We start from the raw sequence: 15,392 nt of genomic DNA on the forward strand, positions 1-15,392 counted from the left end.
CCTTTTGATCACAATGTATTAAATTGTTTTGGTTTCTCCCCGATTTTAATACTTGGCCCCTTTTTTGGGGCAGGAAATCTCTGCCCAAAAACCTGGAAAAGCAGCTCCGTTATCGTGGTCCATGGGATTTCTGGGCCTGCCATATCTCTGTCCCATCTTGCGCCTGCATCCCACCAGAGATGATGGGGAGGACACCTACAAGCCCCCAAATTGCCTCTTTTAGCCCGAATCCTTTAATAATCATCATTTTGATGGAAAAGGAACTGAAATTGTAGGTGGGAACGTGGGGATAGACTCCGTTTTCTTGGTGGGCTGAGTCATCTGGGCTTTTAACTTCCACCCGTGCTTTCTGCAGGAGAAAAGAATGGGATTTTCCAGAGCCGTGGGGTGGGGGCTCTGATGCCCCCGTGGGATGGGGATGGGGGCTCTGATGCTCCCCGTGGGATGGGGGCTCTGATGCCTCCCGAAGGATGGGGATGGGGGCTCTGATGGTCCCGTGGGATGGGGGCTCTGATGCCCCCGTGGGATGGGGCTCTGATGCCCCCCGTGGGATGGGGATGGGGGCTCTGATGCCCCCGTGGGATGGGGGCTCCATTTCCCTTGTCCCTCCAGGTCCCTGTTCCACCCCCTCTGTGCCCGTGCTCCGTCCCCTCCACATCCTTGTTCCACCCTCTCCCTGTCCCTGTTCCCGTGTCCATCCCTGTCCCTGTTCCCGTGTCCCTCTCTGTTCCCGTGTCCCTCTCTGTCCCTGTTCCCGTGTCCCTGTCCCTGTGCCACTCTGTCTCTGTTCCCGTGTCCCTCTCTGTCCCTTTTCCCATCTCCATCCCTGTGCCACTCCGTGTCCCTGTTCCTGTGTCACTTTCTGTTCCCGTGTCCATCCCTGTCCCTGTCCCACTCTGTGTCTCTGTTCCCGTGTCCCTCTCTGTCCCTGTTCCCATCTCCATCCCTGTGCCACTCCGTGTCCCTGTTCCCTCCTGTTCCCGTGTCCCTCCTGTCCCGTGCCACCCCTGTCCCTTTCCCCAGCCCTGCTGCTGTCACCCCTCTGCCGGAGCAGGTCCCCTCCTGCCTCCCCGCTCCTCCCCCGCTGTCCCCGCGGGGTCCCTCTCTGTGTCCCCTCCCAGCTCCCGGTGCCCGGCACACTCCGGTCCCGGTGCCAGCGGGCGATGGGGACAAGGACCCGCTGTCCCCGCGGGGTCCCTCTCTGTGTCCCCTGCCAGCTCCCAGTGCCCAGCACACTCCGGTCCCGGTGCCAGCCGGCGATGGGGACAAGGACCCGCTGTCCCCGGCCCCGGTCAGGGCTCTGCACCCGCTCCCGGGAGCGACACCCGAGGACACAATCCCTGTGGGCACCGCCGGTGGGCTCGGGGACGGGGCGCTGGAGAGGACAGCGGGCCCTGAGCCCCGGGAGGAGCGGATCTGCCCCGAGCACGGCCCGGTCTGCACGGGCTGCTCCCGGTTCCGCCCTCTGAGCAGCCCGGAGACACCGGGAGCGAGATGGGATGGGGTGGGATCAATGGGATAGGAATGGGGGTGAGGCTGGGGAATGGCACTGGGAATGGAGACGGAGATGGTCTGGGAGTGGAGGAGAAGATGGGATGGAGATAAAGGCAGAGATGGAGAGGAAGCAGAGATGAAAGCAGAGCAAGAAAGAAAAAAAGCGACACAGATGGAGATGGAGACTTGAGACACCCACGAATACGGAGGCAAAACTAAAGATGGAAAGAGAAATGAAGACGCAGATGAAAATGGAGAGGGATATAAAGGTGAAGGCGGCGGCTCTGCTCAGCTGGATCTCTGTGCCCGGCAAACTCCCGCCGAGCCCTGGGGGACACCCCGGCTCCCCGGCTGAGCTGCTGCCGTGAGCGCCTTTCCCGGGACACCGGAGCTCTGTGCTCCCCTCCGCAGCCCCCGGTGTCCCCGACACGGCCCTGATCCTGCCCGGGACAGCGGGGACCGGGTCCTTCATTCCTTCATTCCTTCATTCCTTCATTCCTTCATTCCTTTCTTTCCATTCTTTCCTTTCTTTCCTTTCTTTCCTTTCTTTCCGTTCTTTCCTTTCTTGCCTTTCTTTCCGTTCTTTCCTTTCTTTCCTTTCTTTCTTTTCTTTCTTTTCTTTCTTTTCTTTCTTTTCTTTCCTTTCTTTCTTTTCCTTCCTTTCTTTCCTTCCTTTCCTCCTCCTCTCCTTCTCTCCTCTCCTCTCCTCCCTCCCTTTCCTCCCTCCCGGTTCCAGCTGGGGTGACCGGCGCTGGCAGCAGGGGACACTCGGGTCCCCGCCAGCCCCAGCTCTGTGCTGGCATTCCCGGCCACCGCCTGGCATTCCCGGCCACCGCCTGGCATTCCCGGTCACCGGCCGGCATTCCCGGCCACCGGGGCAGGGCACCGCGGGCCGGCAGCCCCGGGGACAGCCCCGCGGCCCGGCCTCTGCAGCGGAAGCGGCCCCACGCTGTCCCTGGGGCGCTCAGCAGCCTCGGAGTCCCTGCAAAGGCTCTTCCCTGAGGAGCGGGGAGAGCTCACAGGGGCACAAATGCAGCTCTGGGTCTTCCCTGCACCTCTCCAGAGCTCTGTCCCCACCTCTCCATGTCCCCAAATGTCTCCACCTCTTCCTTCGCACCTCTCCAACCTCCCTGATTACACCTCCACACCTCTCCACCTCTCCGATTTCCCCCTCTCCCTCATCTCTTCGCACCTTCACCTCTCCACCTTTCCATGTCTCCATGATTCTGTGTCCAACTCTCCATCTCTCCATTTTAGCATTTCTCCATTTCTGCCTTTTCACCTCTCTGTGTCCTCACGTCTCCACGTCTCTCCCTCTCCAGATCATCATCTCTCCACGTCCCAACACCTGTCCCCCCTCTTCTCCTCTCTCCTCCCCTCTCCTCTCCGTTTCACCCTCTCCATCCGCGCCTCTCCGCCTCTCCCGGGCCCGTTTCTCCTCCGCCTTCCCGGCTCCGTCTCTCCGCGTCTCCGCCTCTCCCTTTCGCCATCCCTCCATCACCTCTGCTCCCCCGTGTCCATCTCTCTTCCCCCCTCCCCGCATCCTCCCCGCTCCACATCTGCCCCTTCCCCCGTCCCCGTCCCCGCTCTCCCCGCTCCTCTCCCGCCTTTCCCCGTCCCGGTTCCGGTGCCCGGGGCCGGGGCAGCCGCCGCGCCCGAGCCGCGCCGGGCACCCGCGCCCTGCGCCCGCCGCCGCCGCCTCCCCCCGGCCCCGCGGGGCTCCCCCGGCCCCTCCGAGCTCCGAGCGGCTCCGGGGGCTCCTCCCGCCGCCGGGGCACCGCGGGGCCGGCCCGGGAGCGGCGAGGAGCGGGCCGGGGCTGTGCGCACCGGAGCCCGGCGCGCCCGGTCCCAGCGCGCACGGCCCGGGGGCAGCCCCGCCGCTCCGGGGCCGGCCCGGAGCCCCCCGCGCCGCCCCCCGCCCGGGCCCGGGGACAGGGGGACAGGGGCGGCCCTGGGCCCCCCCGGCCCGGTGCCGAGCCCCGCGCCCCGCTGCCCGCGGCCGCGTTACGCACGGGGCTCGCCCGCCCCGGGGGCTCCACCGGGGCTCCCCCACGGCCGCGGCGGAGCGGGGGGGTCCGGGCGGCCGGCGCGGAGCGGGGGGGAGCCAGCCCCGGGTGCCGGCGCTCCCCGCGCCGCCGGCAGCCCGAGCCCCGCTCCGGGGTGCGGGACAGCCGGGGCGCCCCGCGGGCGGCGGGGGGGCGGCGCGGCGGCTCCCCGGGGGCCGGGGCCGGGCCCGGGCCCCGCAGGGCCGTGGTTAATATGTAATTCGGAGCATATGGTATTTTCCAAAGGCGGGCAGCAGTGCGGAGCGCGGGGGCCGGGACCGGGGTGCAAATAACGCCGGATGACTCGCGGGGCCGGGCGCGGAGGGCCACGGCGATGGGCTCCTCGCTGGCTAATATTTGCTCTTCAAATATTTTACTTGAAACCTTTACAACGTTGGGTTTTTTTTAATCTTCCAAGAAGGGGCCATCTGTGCCGGTGCCTCGCCTGGAGCACACCGGGGAGTCCCCGCCGGGCCCAGCCGCCACCCCGGGGGCCGCCTTCTATTTGTTCAGCACCCAAAATAAATTAAATCGATGTAATAAAAGCGAAGGTGGATTTATGATTGAATCCCATATGTCCCTGTTTGCTTTGCGGGAGAGACGCGGGAGCGAAGCCCCTCGGGGGGCTCCGCCGGGGGATCCCCGGGGATGCTCCGGGGCGCGGGAACGCGGCGGAGCCGTGCTGTCCGCCGGCCGCAGGTGCTGAAACACCGGCGCTCACCCGGTACCGGCTCCGTGCCCGGCCCGGGGGGCCCCGAGCGCCCCCGAGTCCCGCCGGAGCCCCCCGGGCCGGGCGTGTGCTGGGCGCGGCCGCATCGGGCCGCCCCTTCCTCCCGGTCCTCCTCTCCCTCCTGCCGTGACATCACGGCCCCGCTGCCGCCACTGAGCGCCCGCCCGGCTCCCGGGACGGTCCGGTCCGGTTCCCCCGAGGCTCCGCAGGTACCTCCTTGCGCCGCTCCGGGCTCCGCCGCTCCGCCGAGCGCCTTTGCGCGCTGTGAAAGCCGCAGGAGGAGCTGCGGGAGCCGGTGCCGAGCGCGCTGTAACCTGGAGAAGCGCCGGGGTCCCGGGAGGCACCGGCCCCGGCCCGGCCCCGCCGCTCCCGCTGCCTCCTTGTCCCTGCGCCGCACGGGGACCGAGCTCATCGCGGCCCCGGGGGGACTCGTGTCCCGTTCCTCCCTTCCCTCCTTCCCGGAGCACCCTCCGCGCATCGCCCCGGGGCCACCCACCCCTCCCCGAGCAGAGGGAGCTGGACGCGCCTCGGCTTTGCCGCTGACCTGCGGGAGAGCTGCGGGCTTGTCCCCATTGCTGGATTGATTTCGCTTTTCCCGAATTTCACCGGGGGTCGGTGTCGCCAAACTCCCTCAGCTGTGCGGGGAAGAGGCGCGGTGGGGTCTGGGGACTGTGGCAGGGAAAGCCCCACGCTGGCGGTGTCGGGAGGGTTTTAGGGTGTTCCGGGTGGAACCCTGGGTGAACTGGGGGCTCTGGCAAGGCCGTGAGGGGAGCAGCAGCCGCCAGGCTCCGTGGCACCTCCGTGGCTCCGCTGCTGCTCAGGCGGGAGAGGCACTGGCACCAGTGTCCCTGCGGGAATCCTGCCGGGAAATCCATGGAGCCAGGCCGGGAGAGCTGGAAGTGCCAGCCTGGAGACAGAAAAGCTCCAGAGAGAGCTCAGAGCCCCTGGCAGGGCCTGAAGGGGCTCCAGGAGAGCTGCAGAGGGACTGGGGACAAGGATGGAGGGGCAGGACACAGGGAATGGCTCCCACTGACAGAGGGCAGCCATGGATGGGAGATTGGGAATGAGGAATTCCTGGCTGGGAGGGCGGTGGGTGTGGGGCAACCCTCCATTCCCCGTGGATCCCGGCACTCCGCTGGGGTGGGGTGGGCGTGGGGACCCCGCTGCCCCCCGAGGGGTGTCCCGGGAGCTCTGCGGGCGCTGGGACGCGGCTCAGCCACGCTGGCTCCGTTCCGTGCCGGTGGTGCGGGCAGCACCGGCAGCATTCCCGGTGTCTCCCGAGCCTCTCCAGAGCCCTGTGACCTCTTTTCCTGGTCCTTATCCGCTGTGCCTGGAGCACAGGGACTTCCCAAGCTGCCCTCAAGTGTTTCCACCCTCCGTTCGAAGACTCCTGCTCTCGTCCCTCCTCCTCGCAGCAGGGTGGTGGCTGAGCCCTGGACACCGGCGCTGATTTATCCGGCCCTGCGCTTTTCCCCGTGTCCCACTGGGAATTCCCAGGCACCCACAGCCCCTGGAGTCTCTCCACGATGCAGCACCGAGGTGAGGAACGCGGGGGATGTGCCGGGCCACCATCCCCTGCTCCGGCACAAGGGCGTCCTCCCGGACACCGATTCACCCGCGGCTCCGCAGGGCCCTCCCTGCGGCTGTCCACCCCCGGGGACATCCAGCCCCGCAGCCTGTCACCCCCCTGCCCTTCCCAAATTCGCCCTGTGCCCTTCCAGGGGGTGCTTTTCCTGCTTCCCGGGGCCGGCGCTCCCATTCCCTGCCTGCACCCACCCCCAGCATCGCGCCCCCGTCCCTCCAAACCGCAGCTCCCCCTGCCCAGCCCCTCCAGACCCCCTCAGCTCCAGCGGTCCCGGCCTCCTCCACTTCATCCTGGGGAGCCGGGAGGGCAGGACCGGCAGCCCCCCTGCCCCGCAGCCCAGCCCTGCCCCGCTCCCCAGGGCCCAGCGGGGTGAACCAGCTCGGGGGGCTCTTCCTGAACGGCCGCCCCCTCCCCACGTGCAAGAGGCAGAGAATCATCGCGCTGGCGGCGAGCGGCGCCCGCAGCTCCGACATCTCCCGCAGCCTCAAGGTGCGCCCGGCCGGGGCTGGGGTCCCTTCCCCTCCCCGATCCTCCCCGCGCTGAAGTTCCGCCCGCAGGTCTCCAACGGCTGCGTCAGCAAAATCCTGGGCCGCTATTACCGGACGGGGGCCGTGGGGCCCCGGGCTGCGGGGGGCAGCAAGCCCCGCACGGCCACCCCGGCCGTGGTGGCCAGGATCGCGCGGCTGAAGCTGGAGCAGCCCGGGCTCTTCGCCTGGGAGATCCGCCGGCAGCTGCAGGCCGAGGGAATCTGCGCCGGCAGCGCCATCCCCAGCGTGAGTCCCCCGCGGAGCCCCGGGGCTGCGGGAATTCCCGGGGCCGGGCGGGGCAGGGGGTCCCGACACACGGCCGGGGGCGGGAGGGCGGCGGGAGGGGGGAATGGTGCCCCGGGAAGGGCTCGGGACAGTGGGAATGGTGCCCGGGACAGTGGGAATGGTGCCCGGGAAGGGCCCGGGACAGTGGGAATGGTGCACAGCCCGGGAAGGGCTCGGGACAGTGGGAATGGTGCCCCGGGACAGTGGGAATGGTGCCCGGGACAGTGGGAATGGTGCCCGGGACAGTGGGAATGGTGCCCCGGGACAGTGGGAATGGTCCCCGGGACGGGCTCGGAGTGATGGGAAGGGTTCAGCTCCGTGGGAAGGACTCGGGAATGGGAAGGATCCGCGGGGAAGGGCTCGGTGCCTGGAGCGGCTGGGAGGGGAAGGCAGATCGCTCCTTCCCAGTGGAAGTGGAGCCCCGACCGCCAGCCCCGAGCCCGGCTGCCTCCTCGGGCCACCGCGGTGGCTCCGTGACAAGTGTCCCTTGGGCGGGGAGAGCTGTGCTTCCCACCCTGCCGTGCCCCGTCGCGCCTCCCGTCAGATCCTGTGGGTCCCGGGATTCCGGGGTCCCGGATCACAGACGGGGAGCAGACGGGCTCGGCCCCGGGCTGGAGAATCCCTGGCTCCGGAGAGCACCGCAGGGACAGCTCCACCTCCATTCCTGCCCCCCGCACCCCCGGGGGTCCCGTCCCCTCCCGGCACATCCCCTCTGCCCTGCGCAGGTCTCCTCCATCAACCGCGTGCTCCGGACGCTGCCCAGCGACCTCCGGCTGGCGGCCGAGCCTCGGGCCCCGCGGCCACGGGGTGAGCCCGGCCCCAGGGCCCGGACCCCTCCCGGCCCTTCCCGGTCCCTCCGGGGCGCCGCCAGCACCGGGGCCGCCCCCAGCGCCTGTCCTGCCGTTCTCGCAGCGGCCCCCGCGGCCCCGGGCAGCGCTGCGGGCCGGGCGGGCCCCGGGCGCGGCAGGAACCGGACCGCGCTCACCGGGCGGCAGGCGGCGGCTCTGGAGGAAGGTGCGCTCCCCGCGGGATGCCGGCCCCGGGCGGGACGGAGCGGGGCTGCTCCCGGGGAATGCCCCGGGATTCCGGGCACTGGGGCTTTCGGGATGGGCTCTGCCCCTCCGGGCCATCCCTGCGGGGCCCCAAACCGCCCCACAGCGCCCCACACCGCCCCAGAGAGCCCCAAACCACCCCACAGAGTCCCAAACCTCCCCAGAGCGCCCCACACCGCCCCAGAGAGCCCCAAATCACCCCACAGAGTCCCAAACCGCCCCACAGCGCCCCACACAGCCCCGGAGAGCCCCAAATCACCCCAGAGCGCCCCACACCGCCCCAGAGAGCCCTAAACCACCCCAGAGCACCCCAAACCACCCCAGAGCACCCTAAACCACTCCAGAGAACCCCAAACCGCCCCAGAGCGACCCACACCGCCCCGGAGAGCACCAAATCACCACAGAGTGCCCCAAACCGCCCCAGAGTGCCCCACACCGCCCCGGAGAACCCCAAAACGCCCCACAGTACCCCACACCGCCCCAGAGCACCCCAAACCACCCCACAGAGTTCCAAACCGCCCCAGAGCACCCCAAACCACTCCACACCGCCCCAGAGCACCCCAAACCACTCCAGAGAACCCCAAACCACCCCAGAGCACCCCAAACCACCCCACAGAGTCCCAAACCACCCCAGAGCACCCCAAACCACCCCAGACTGCCCCAAACCAATCCAGAGCACCCCAAACCACCCCACAGAGCCCCAAACCACCCCACACCACCCCAGAGCACCCCAAACCACCCCACAGAGTCCCAAAGGACCCCAGAGCACCCCACACCGCCCCAGAGCACCCCAAATCACCCCAGAGTGCCCCAAAACGCCCCACAGCACCCCACACCGCCCCAGAGCACCCCAAACCACCCCAGACTGTCCCAAACCACCCCAGAACACCCCAGAGCACCCCAAAGCACCCCAGATTGTCCCAAACCACCCCAGAGCACCCCAAAGCACCCCAGATTGTCCCAAACCACCCCAGAGCACCCCAAAGCACCCCAAACCATCCCAGAGCACCCCAAACCACCCCAGAACACCCCAGAGCACCCCAAACCACCCCAGACTGCCCCAAAGCACCCCAGAACACCCCAGAGCACCCCAAACCACCCCAGAACACCCCAGTTCGCTGCCCCGCGGCCCGGCTGCAGACACGTCCCTGGCATCTCCTGCCCGGGTACCGGGGGTGGCTGCCCCGACCCGCCCGGACCGGAGCCAGCTCGGCCGGTGCCCCTTGCAGAGTTCCGCAGGGGACAGTACCCGGACAGCGCCACCCGGCAGAGCCTGGCCGCGGCCACGCAGCTCCCCGCCAGCACCATCAGGGTAAGAGTGACCCCCTCACCCCGAACGGGAGCGCGGCCGCGTCCCACTGGCCGGACCGGCCCGGAGGGGCCCGGAGCGGCCCGGAGGGGCCGCTGGCATCGGGGCCGCCGGGCCAGGGGGACAGCGAGCCCTCGGGGACACCTCCAAAGCGTGGCAGCGCTGCTGGCGGCCGCGGGGATGGGGACAGGCTCCGGGTGGTGGCAGTGGCTCCCCAGGGCTGGGTTTGTCCGGGCTCGGGGCTCTCTCCATGGCACACCCGGCACAGTGCCTGGCACACTCCCTGGCACACTCCCCGGCACACTCCCTGGCACACGTTCCTCGCAGCAGCTCCAGACCCACGTCCCTGTGCCCCTGCCGAGCCTCTGGGCGTCCAGGCAGTGCCAGCAGCGAGTCCCCCGTGCCAGGGCAGCGCTGCCAGGGCACCCCGCGGCACGGCAGAGCGCACACGGGAGCGCCCCGAGGGTCCCGTGCCCTGTGCGGGGACACGCCCGGAGCCCGGCGAGCGCTCCCAGGCCGTGAGGTGGGGAAGATGCGGGATCAAAGATTCCTCTGCCCAGGACCGTGCCCGTTCCCGGCATGGAACCCCTTGTCCTTGTCCATGCCCAGAACCAAACCCTTTTCTCTGCCCGTGCCCGGGATGGAGCCCCCTTCTCTGCCCGTGTCCCAGCCGTGTCCCGGGGCTCGGAGCTGCGCCGGGGGGCGCAGGGCTGGTCCGGGCGGGGGCAGCCTCAGCTCCCGCCCCTCCGCAGGTCTGGTTCTCGAACCGCCGAGCCAAGTGGCGCCGGGAGAGCGAGCGGCAGCTGCAGGCTGGCGGCGCAGGTGACAGCCCGGCCACCGAGGGGACGGGACGTGGCACCCAGGGGTGCCCTCGGGAGGGAGCGCGGCTGGCGTTTGGCGCTGGGACACCGGGGCTGAGCCAGGACATTGTCCCCGCCCGTGCCCCGCAGGCTCCTGGTGCGACTGGACCCCGCCCGCTGTCGGTCCCGCCGCCGCAGCCGCCGCACGGGTAGGACACGGCCACCCCGGGGTGCTGGGGACACCCCAAGGAGCTCGGGCACCCTCTGGAGCCCGCGCTCCCGTGGGGAGCCCTGTCCGGAGCGCCCCGACCCTCGCCGGTCCCCCCGGTCCGGAGCAGCCCAGGGACACCCGGGACACGGCGCTCTCGGTCCCCCCGCACGGCCTCGCCGCCCACCCGCGCCCCCCGGCCCCGCTGCACCTCTGCGCCTCCGGGCCCTGCGCCTGGGACGACGCCTGCTGCGGTGAGGGACCCCCGCGCTTCGGGGCTGGGGGTCCCTGGGGGTCCCCTCCCAGGGCCCGGCGGGCCATGCCTGAGCCCCGTGTCCATCCCGCAGCTCTGGCTCCCGGCGGGACCCCCGCTCCAGCGCCCTGGCAGCCCCTGCAGAGCCCCCCCTTCGCCCTGCTGCCCCCCGGGCTCGCCCCGCTGCCAGCCTGGGGCCCGCAGCCCCGCTAAGCCCCCGGTGCCACCGCGGCAGGTCCCTAAACCTCCTCCAGACACTGCTGGATCACGGAATCCGGGATCCCTGACCCGTTCCGGGATCCCTGACCCCTTCCGGGATTCCTGACCCGTTCCGGGATCCCTGACCCGTTCCGGGATCCCTGACCCGTTCCGGGATTCATGACCCGTTCCGGGATCCCTGACCCGTTCTGGGATCCCTGACCCGTTCCGGGATTCCTGACCCGTTCCGGGATCCCTGACCCGTTCCAGGAGGATCCTGACCCGTTCCAGGATGCCTGACCCGTTCCAGGAGGGTCCCCACGCTCCAGCCCCTTCCCCGGAGCCAGGACAGCTCCTGGGAGCCGCGACCCCGCTGGAGCAGAGGGAATGTCCCGGATCCGGGGATCCCACCTGGGACCCAGGGCACAGCGGGGGCAGTGGGATCGGGGTCCCGGCAGCCTCAGAGACACGAGCTGGTGACAGAGGGGACACCCCTGGGTGGCCGCAGCAGCTCAGGGTGGCACCTCCCGCACCTGGGGGCTCCGGGCTGCTCCGTTATTAAAGCGCTTTTCCCACTCCGGCCCGTTATTAAAGCCCTTTTCCCACTCCGGCCCGTTATTAAAGCCCTTTTCCCACTCCGGCCCGTTATTAAAGCACTTTTCCCACTCCGGCCCGTTATTAAAGCCCTTTTCCCACTCCGGCCCGTTATTAAAGCACTTTTCCCACTCCGCTCCGTTATTAAAGCGCTTTTCCCACTCCGGCCCGTTATTAAAGCGCTTTTCCCACTCCGGCCCGGCTCCCCCCGGTCTCCTCCCGTCCCGGGCCAGCCCCGCTCGTTGTCCCGCCGCCCCTCCCGGCCCTGCCCGCGGCAGAAGGGCGCAGAGCCCGCGGTGCTGGGAGCACCAACAGCGTTTTTATTTCAGCAGCGAACGGAACGCGGCTCGGGGGCGGTGGGGAGGGCGGCGGGGACGGGGCGGCCCCGGGGCTGCGGCCGCCGGGCCCCGCGGGGCGATGGACCGGGACGGAACGGGCCGATGGACCGGGACGGAACGGGCCGATGGACCGGGACGGAACGGGCCGGGGCCGCGTTCTGCGGCTGGGTCAGTCCAGCTGGTCCCGCAGGAACCGCAGGAAATCCCGGAGCAGGTTACAGAACCGCACCAGGCTCCGGTACGGCACCGAGATCACCAGAACCCGGTCCGGGGCCGGTGTCGGGGTTGGCACCGGCTGCTCGGGCCCCAGGGGGATGGCTGGCTCTGGCACCGGCTCTGGCACCGGCTCTGGTGTCGGCTCTGGTGTCGGCACTAGCGTCGGCTCCGGCATTGGCACTGGCGTTGGCTCTGGTGTTGGCTTTGTCGTCGGTTCTGGCATTGGCTCTGGCACGGGCACTGGCGTTGGTTCCGGCACCGGCACCGGCTCTGGGCTTGGCTGTGGCACTGACGTCGGCTCTGGCATCGGTTTCGTTACCGGCTCTGGCTCTGGAGTTGGCTCTGGCGTCATCTCTGGCACTGGCACCATCTCTGGCATCATCTCTGGCCCTGGCACCAGCTCTGACACTGGCCCTGGCACTGGTGTTGGCTTTGTCTCCGGCTGTTGTTCTGGCTCTGGCGTCGGGGTCTGTGCCGAAGTCGTGCTGACCTCCGGCTTAGGAGTCGCGGCGCAGTTCGGCTGCGGTGCTGAACCCGTTATGTCAGCCGGGCTCAGGCCCGTCTGGATGAGGACCCAGTTGTAGAAGTGCTGAGTGGAGGTGTAGATCCCGGGGTGCCTGGCTCTGTCACAGCCTCTTCCCCAGCTGTTCAATCCCACCAGCCAGAAGTAGTCAGCTCCACTGCCCTTGCAGACGAGGGGATTCCCGCTGTCCCCCTGTGCCAGGAGAGATGGCTCAGGGACTGTGGGGGGCTGCTGACAGCCCTGGGCTGGCTCCTCTCCCCCAGTCCCGGGGCTGGCTCCTCTCCCCCAGTCCTGGGCTGGCTCCTCTCCCCCAGCCATGGGCTGGCTCCTCTCCCCCAGTCCCGGGGCTGGCTCCTCTCCCCCAGTCCCGGACTGGCTCCTCTCCCCAGTCCCGGGGCTGGCTCCTCTCCCCAGTCCCGGACTGGCTCCTCTCCCCAGTCCCGGGGCTGGCTCCTCTCCCCCAGCCCTGGGCTGGCTCCTCTCCCCCAGCCCGGGGCTGGCTCCTCTCGCGGGAGGGGATGGGAGGGGAGGGGTGGAGAGGGCACAGACTGGGCTGTGTGTGGGGCACTCCTACCTGGCAGGTGTCGATGCCGCCCTGCGGGTACCCAGCACACAGGTTGTCAGCATGAACGGCCCCCCTGTACCAGCGGCTGCTGTTGCAGATCTCCGTCTGGATGAGGTGGACCTTGGACTCCCGCAGAACCATGCCTGATCCCAGAACCGCGGGAATGAGTCGCCAGCAGCTCAGTACCCATCCCCTCCCCTTCCCGGGCCTGTCCCTGCCCCTTCCCCACCCAGCGATGCTGCCCAGCTGTGTCCCTGCCCCTTCCCCAACTCGGCGATGCTGCCCAGCTGTGTCTCTGCCCCTTCCCCACCCAGCGATGCTGCCCAGCTGTGTCCCTGCTGTTGGCAGGGGGAGGAGCCAGATCCATCTCTCCCGTGTCCCTGTCTGTGCCCAGTCCGTGTCCTTGTCTGTGCCCAGTCCGTGTCCTTGTCTGTGCCCAGTCTGTGCCCAGTCTGTGTCCCTGTCTGTGCCCAGTCCGTGTCCCCGGGGTGCCCAGTCCGTGTCCCCGGGGTGCCCAGTCTGTGTCCCTGTCTGTGCCCAGTCCGTGTCCCCGGGGTGCCCAGTCTGTGTCCCTGTCTGTGCCCAGTCCGTGTCCCCGGGGTGCCCAGTCTGTGTCCCTGTCTGTGCCCAGTCTGTGTCCCTGTCTGTGTCCCCGGGGTGCCCAGCTCACCCTCAAGCACACATCCCGTTGGGAGCTCACCTCTGACAAAGTTCCAGCCGGCGATGTAGCAGGATTTCAGCTCCGAGACCCTGATGGAGGCGTCGGGCACGCAGCCCAGCTGGATGTAGTCGCTGCACTCCACGGGCCGGTCCAGCTCCACCAGGGCGATGTCGTTCCTGGCCGTGGCAGGCACGTAGTGCTGGTGCACCAGGAGCCTCTGGATGTGTCTCACTGCGGCCTCGGGGCCCGGCTGGCTCAGATCCGAGGCCCCGATCACCACTTCCCACATGGAGATGCCCCTGGGGAGCAGATGGCAGAGGGGTGACAGGGAGCAGATGGCAGAGGGGTGACAGGGAGCAGATGGACAGAGGGGTGACAGGGAGCAGATGGCAGAGGGGTGACAGGGAGCAGATGGCAGAAGGGTGACAGGGAGCAGATGGACAGAGGGGTGACAGGGAGCGGATGGACAGAGGGGTGACAGGGAGCAGATGGCAGAAGGGTGACAGGGAGCGGATGGACAGAGGGGTGACAGGGAGCAGATGGACAGAGGGGTGACAGGGAGCAGATGGCAGAGGGGTGACAGGGAGCAGATGGCAGAGGGGTGACAGGGAGCAGATGGCAGAAGGGTGACAGGGAGCGGATGGACAGAGGGGTGACAGGGAGCAGATGGACAGAGGGGTGACAGGGAGCAGATGGCAGAGGGGTGACAGGGAGCAGATGGACAGAGGGGTGACAGGGAGCAGATGGCAGAGGGGTGACAGGGAGCAGATGGCAGAGGGGTGACAGGGAGCAGATGGACAGAGGGGTGACAGGGAGCAGATGGCAGAGGGGTGACAGGGAGCAGATGGCAGAGGGGTGACAGGGAGCAGATGGACAGAGGGGTGACAGGGAGCAGATGGCAGAGGGGTGACAGGGAGCAGATGGCAGAGGGGTGACAGGGAGCAGATGGCAGAGGGGTGACAGGGAGCAGATGGACACAGGGAGCAGATGGGCAGAGGGGTGACAGGGAGCAGATGGACAGAGGGGTGACAGGGAGCAGATGGCAGAGGGGTGACAGGGAGCGGATGGACAGAGGGGTGACAGGGAGCGGATGGACATAGGGGTGACAGGGAGCAGATGGCAGAGGGGTGACAGGGAGCAGATGGCAGAGGGGTGACAGGGAGCGGATGGACAGAGGGGTGACAGGGAGCAGATGGACAGAGGGGTGACAGGGAGCAGATGGCAGAGGGGTGACAGGGAGCAGATGGACACAGGGAGCAGATGGCAGAGGGGTGACAGGGAGCAGATGGCAGAGGGGTGACAGGGAGCAGAGCCACGGGCTGCAGCAGCCCAGCATTTCCCGGCCTTCTGCTTCCCAAGGCGGGCAGGGAAGTGGCACGTGGTGCTGTGAGCTGGGCACCTGCCCCAGCCCCGGGGACATCTCTGTCCCTGCCGTTTCTTACCCGGCCCTGGCGAAGCAGTGTGCGACCGTGAGCACCCACTGGGAGCTGAGGAGGACACCCGAGCACATGTGCCACGTGCCGTTCTCCCAGGTGGCCTGGATGCTGACGATGCCGGGCCAGGCCCCTGGCTGGACACCCGTGCCAGCCACAGCACGGGACGTGCCAGAGGCAGAAGTCACCGAGTCGTAGTCGAGATCTGAAGAGCTGCGGTCGAAGGCCATGGGCCGGAGCCCACAGGTGCCTCTGGAAGCACAGAGCCATCACTGCCCTGCTCGGGGACAGCGGGGACAGGGACCCCGAGGGGCTCCTCTGTGCCCAGGCTGTGCCAGGGCAGCCCCCGAGTGTCCCCGAGCCCCCCGGGCACTGACCTGCAGGTGTCCCAGGTGGCCCACACGGACCCAACCAGGGCCAGCAGGACGAGCAGTCTCAGCAAAGCCATCGCTGCCAGCGCAGGTGGCACAGGCGGAGCAGAGCTGTCACCTCTGGTGCCACCCACGGCCCTGGCAGTGCCCACGGTGCCACCAGGCCGGGCTGATGTCACAGAGCGGCGGAACCTTGGAACGGTTG

The 15,392-nt window shown here is 68.7% G+C and overlaps 2 protein-coding genes across 2 annotated transcripts; one reads left to right on the forward strand and one right to left on the reverse strand.

Annotated features, from left to right (window-relative positions):
• Window positions 1–5,795: 5,795 nt before the first annotated feature.
• PAX4 (paired box 4) lies at window positions 5,796–9,549 on the forward strand. Its single transcript, XM_072923948.1, has 6 exons — window positions 5,796–5,808; window positions 6,213–6,343; window positions 6,412–6,627; window positions 7,392–7,680; window positions 8,948–9,030; window positions 9,355–9,549. Exons 1-6 carry the CDS (start codon window positions 5,796–5,798, stop codon window positions 9,547–9,549), a joined length of 927 nt encoding a protein of 308 aa, XP_072780049.1.
• A 2,032-nt stretch (window positions 9,550–11,581) lies between these two features.
• LOC115492572 (acrosin-like) lies at window positions 11,582–15,392 on the reverse strand. The gene is made up of 5 exons (XM_032752441.3): window positions 15,194–15,392; window positions 14,826–15,068; window positions 13,423–13,682; window positions 12,732–12,865; window positions 11,582–12,349 (listed from the first exon to the last, which is right to left on the reverse strand). The coding sequence occupies exons 1-5, from the start codon at window positions 15,262–15,264 to the stop codon at window positions 11,588–11,590; spliced, it is 1,470 nt and encodes a 489-aa protein (XP_032608332.3). The 5' UTR covers window positions 15,265–15,392; the 3' UTR covers window positions 11,582–11,587.

The sequence above is a fragment of the Taeniopygia guttata genome, chromosome 1A, assembly GCF_048771995.1.
Source record: "Taeniopygia guttata chromosome 1A, bTaeGut7.mat, whole genome shotgun sequence".
NCBI classification, from domain to species: Eukaryota; Metazoa; Chordata; class Aves; order Passeriformes; family Estrildidae; genus Taeniopygia; species Taeniopygia guttata.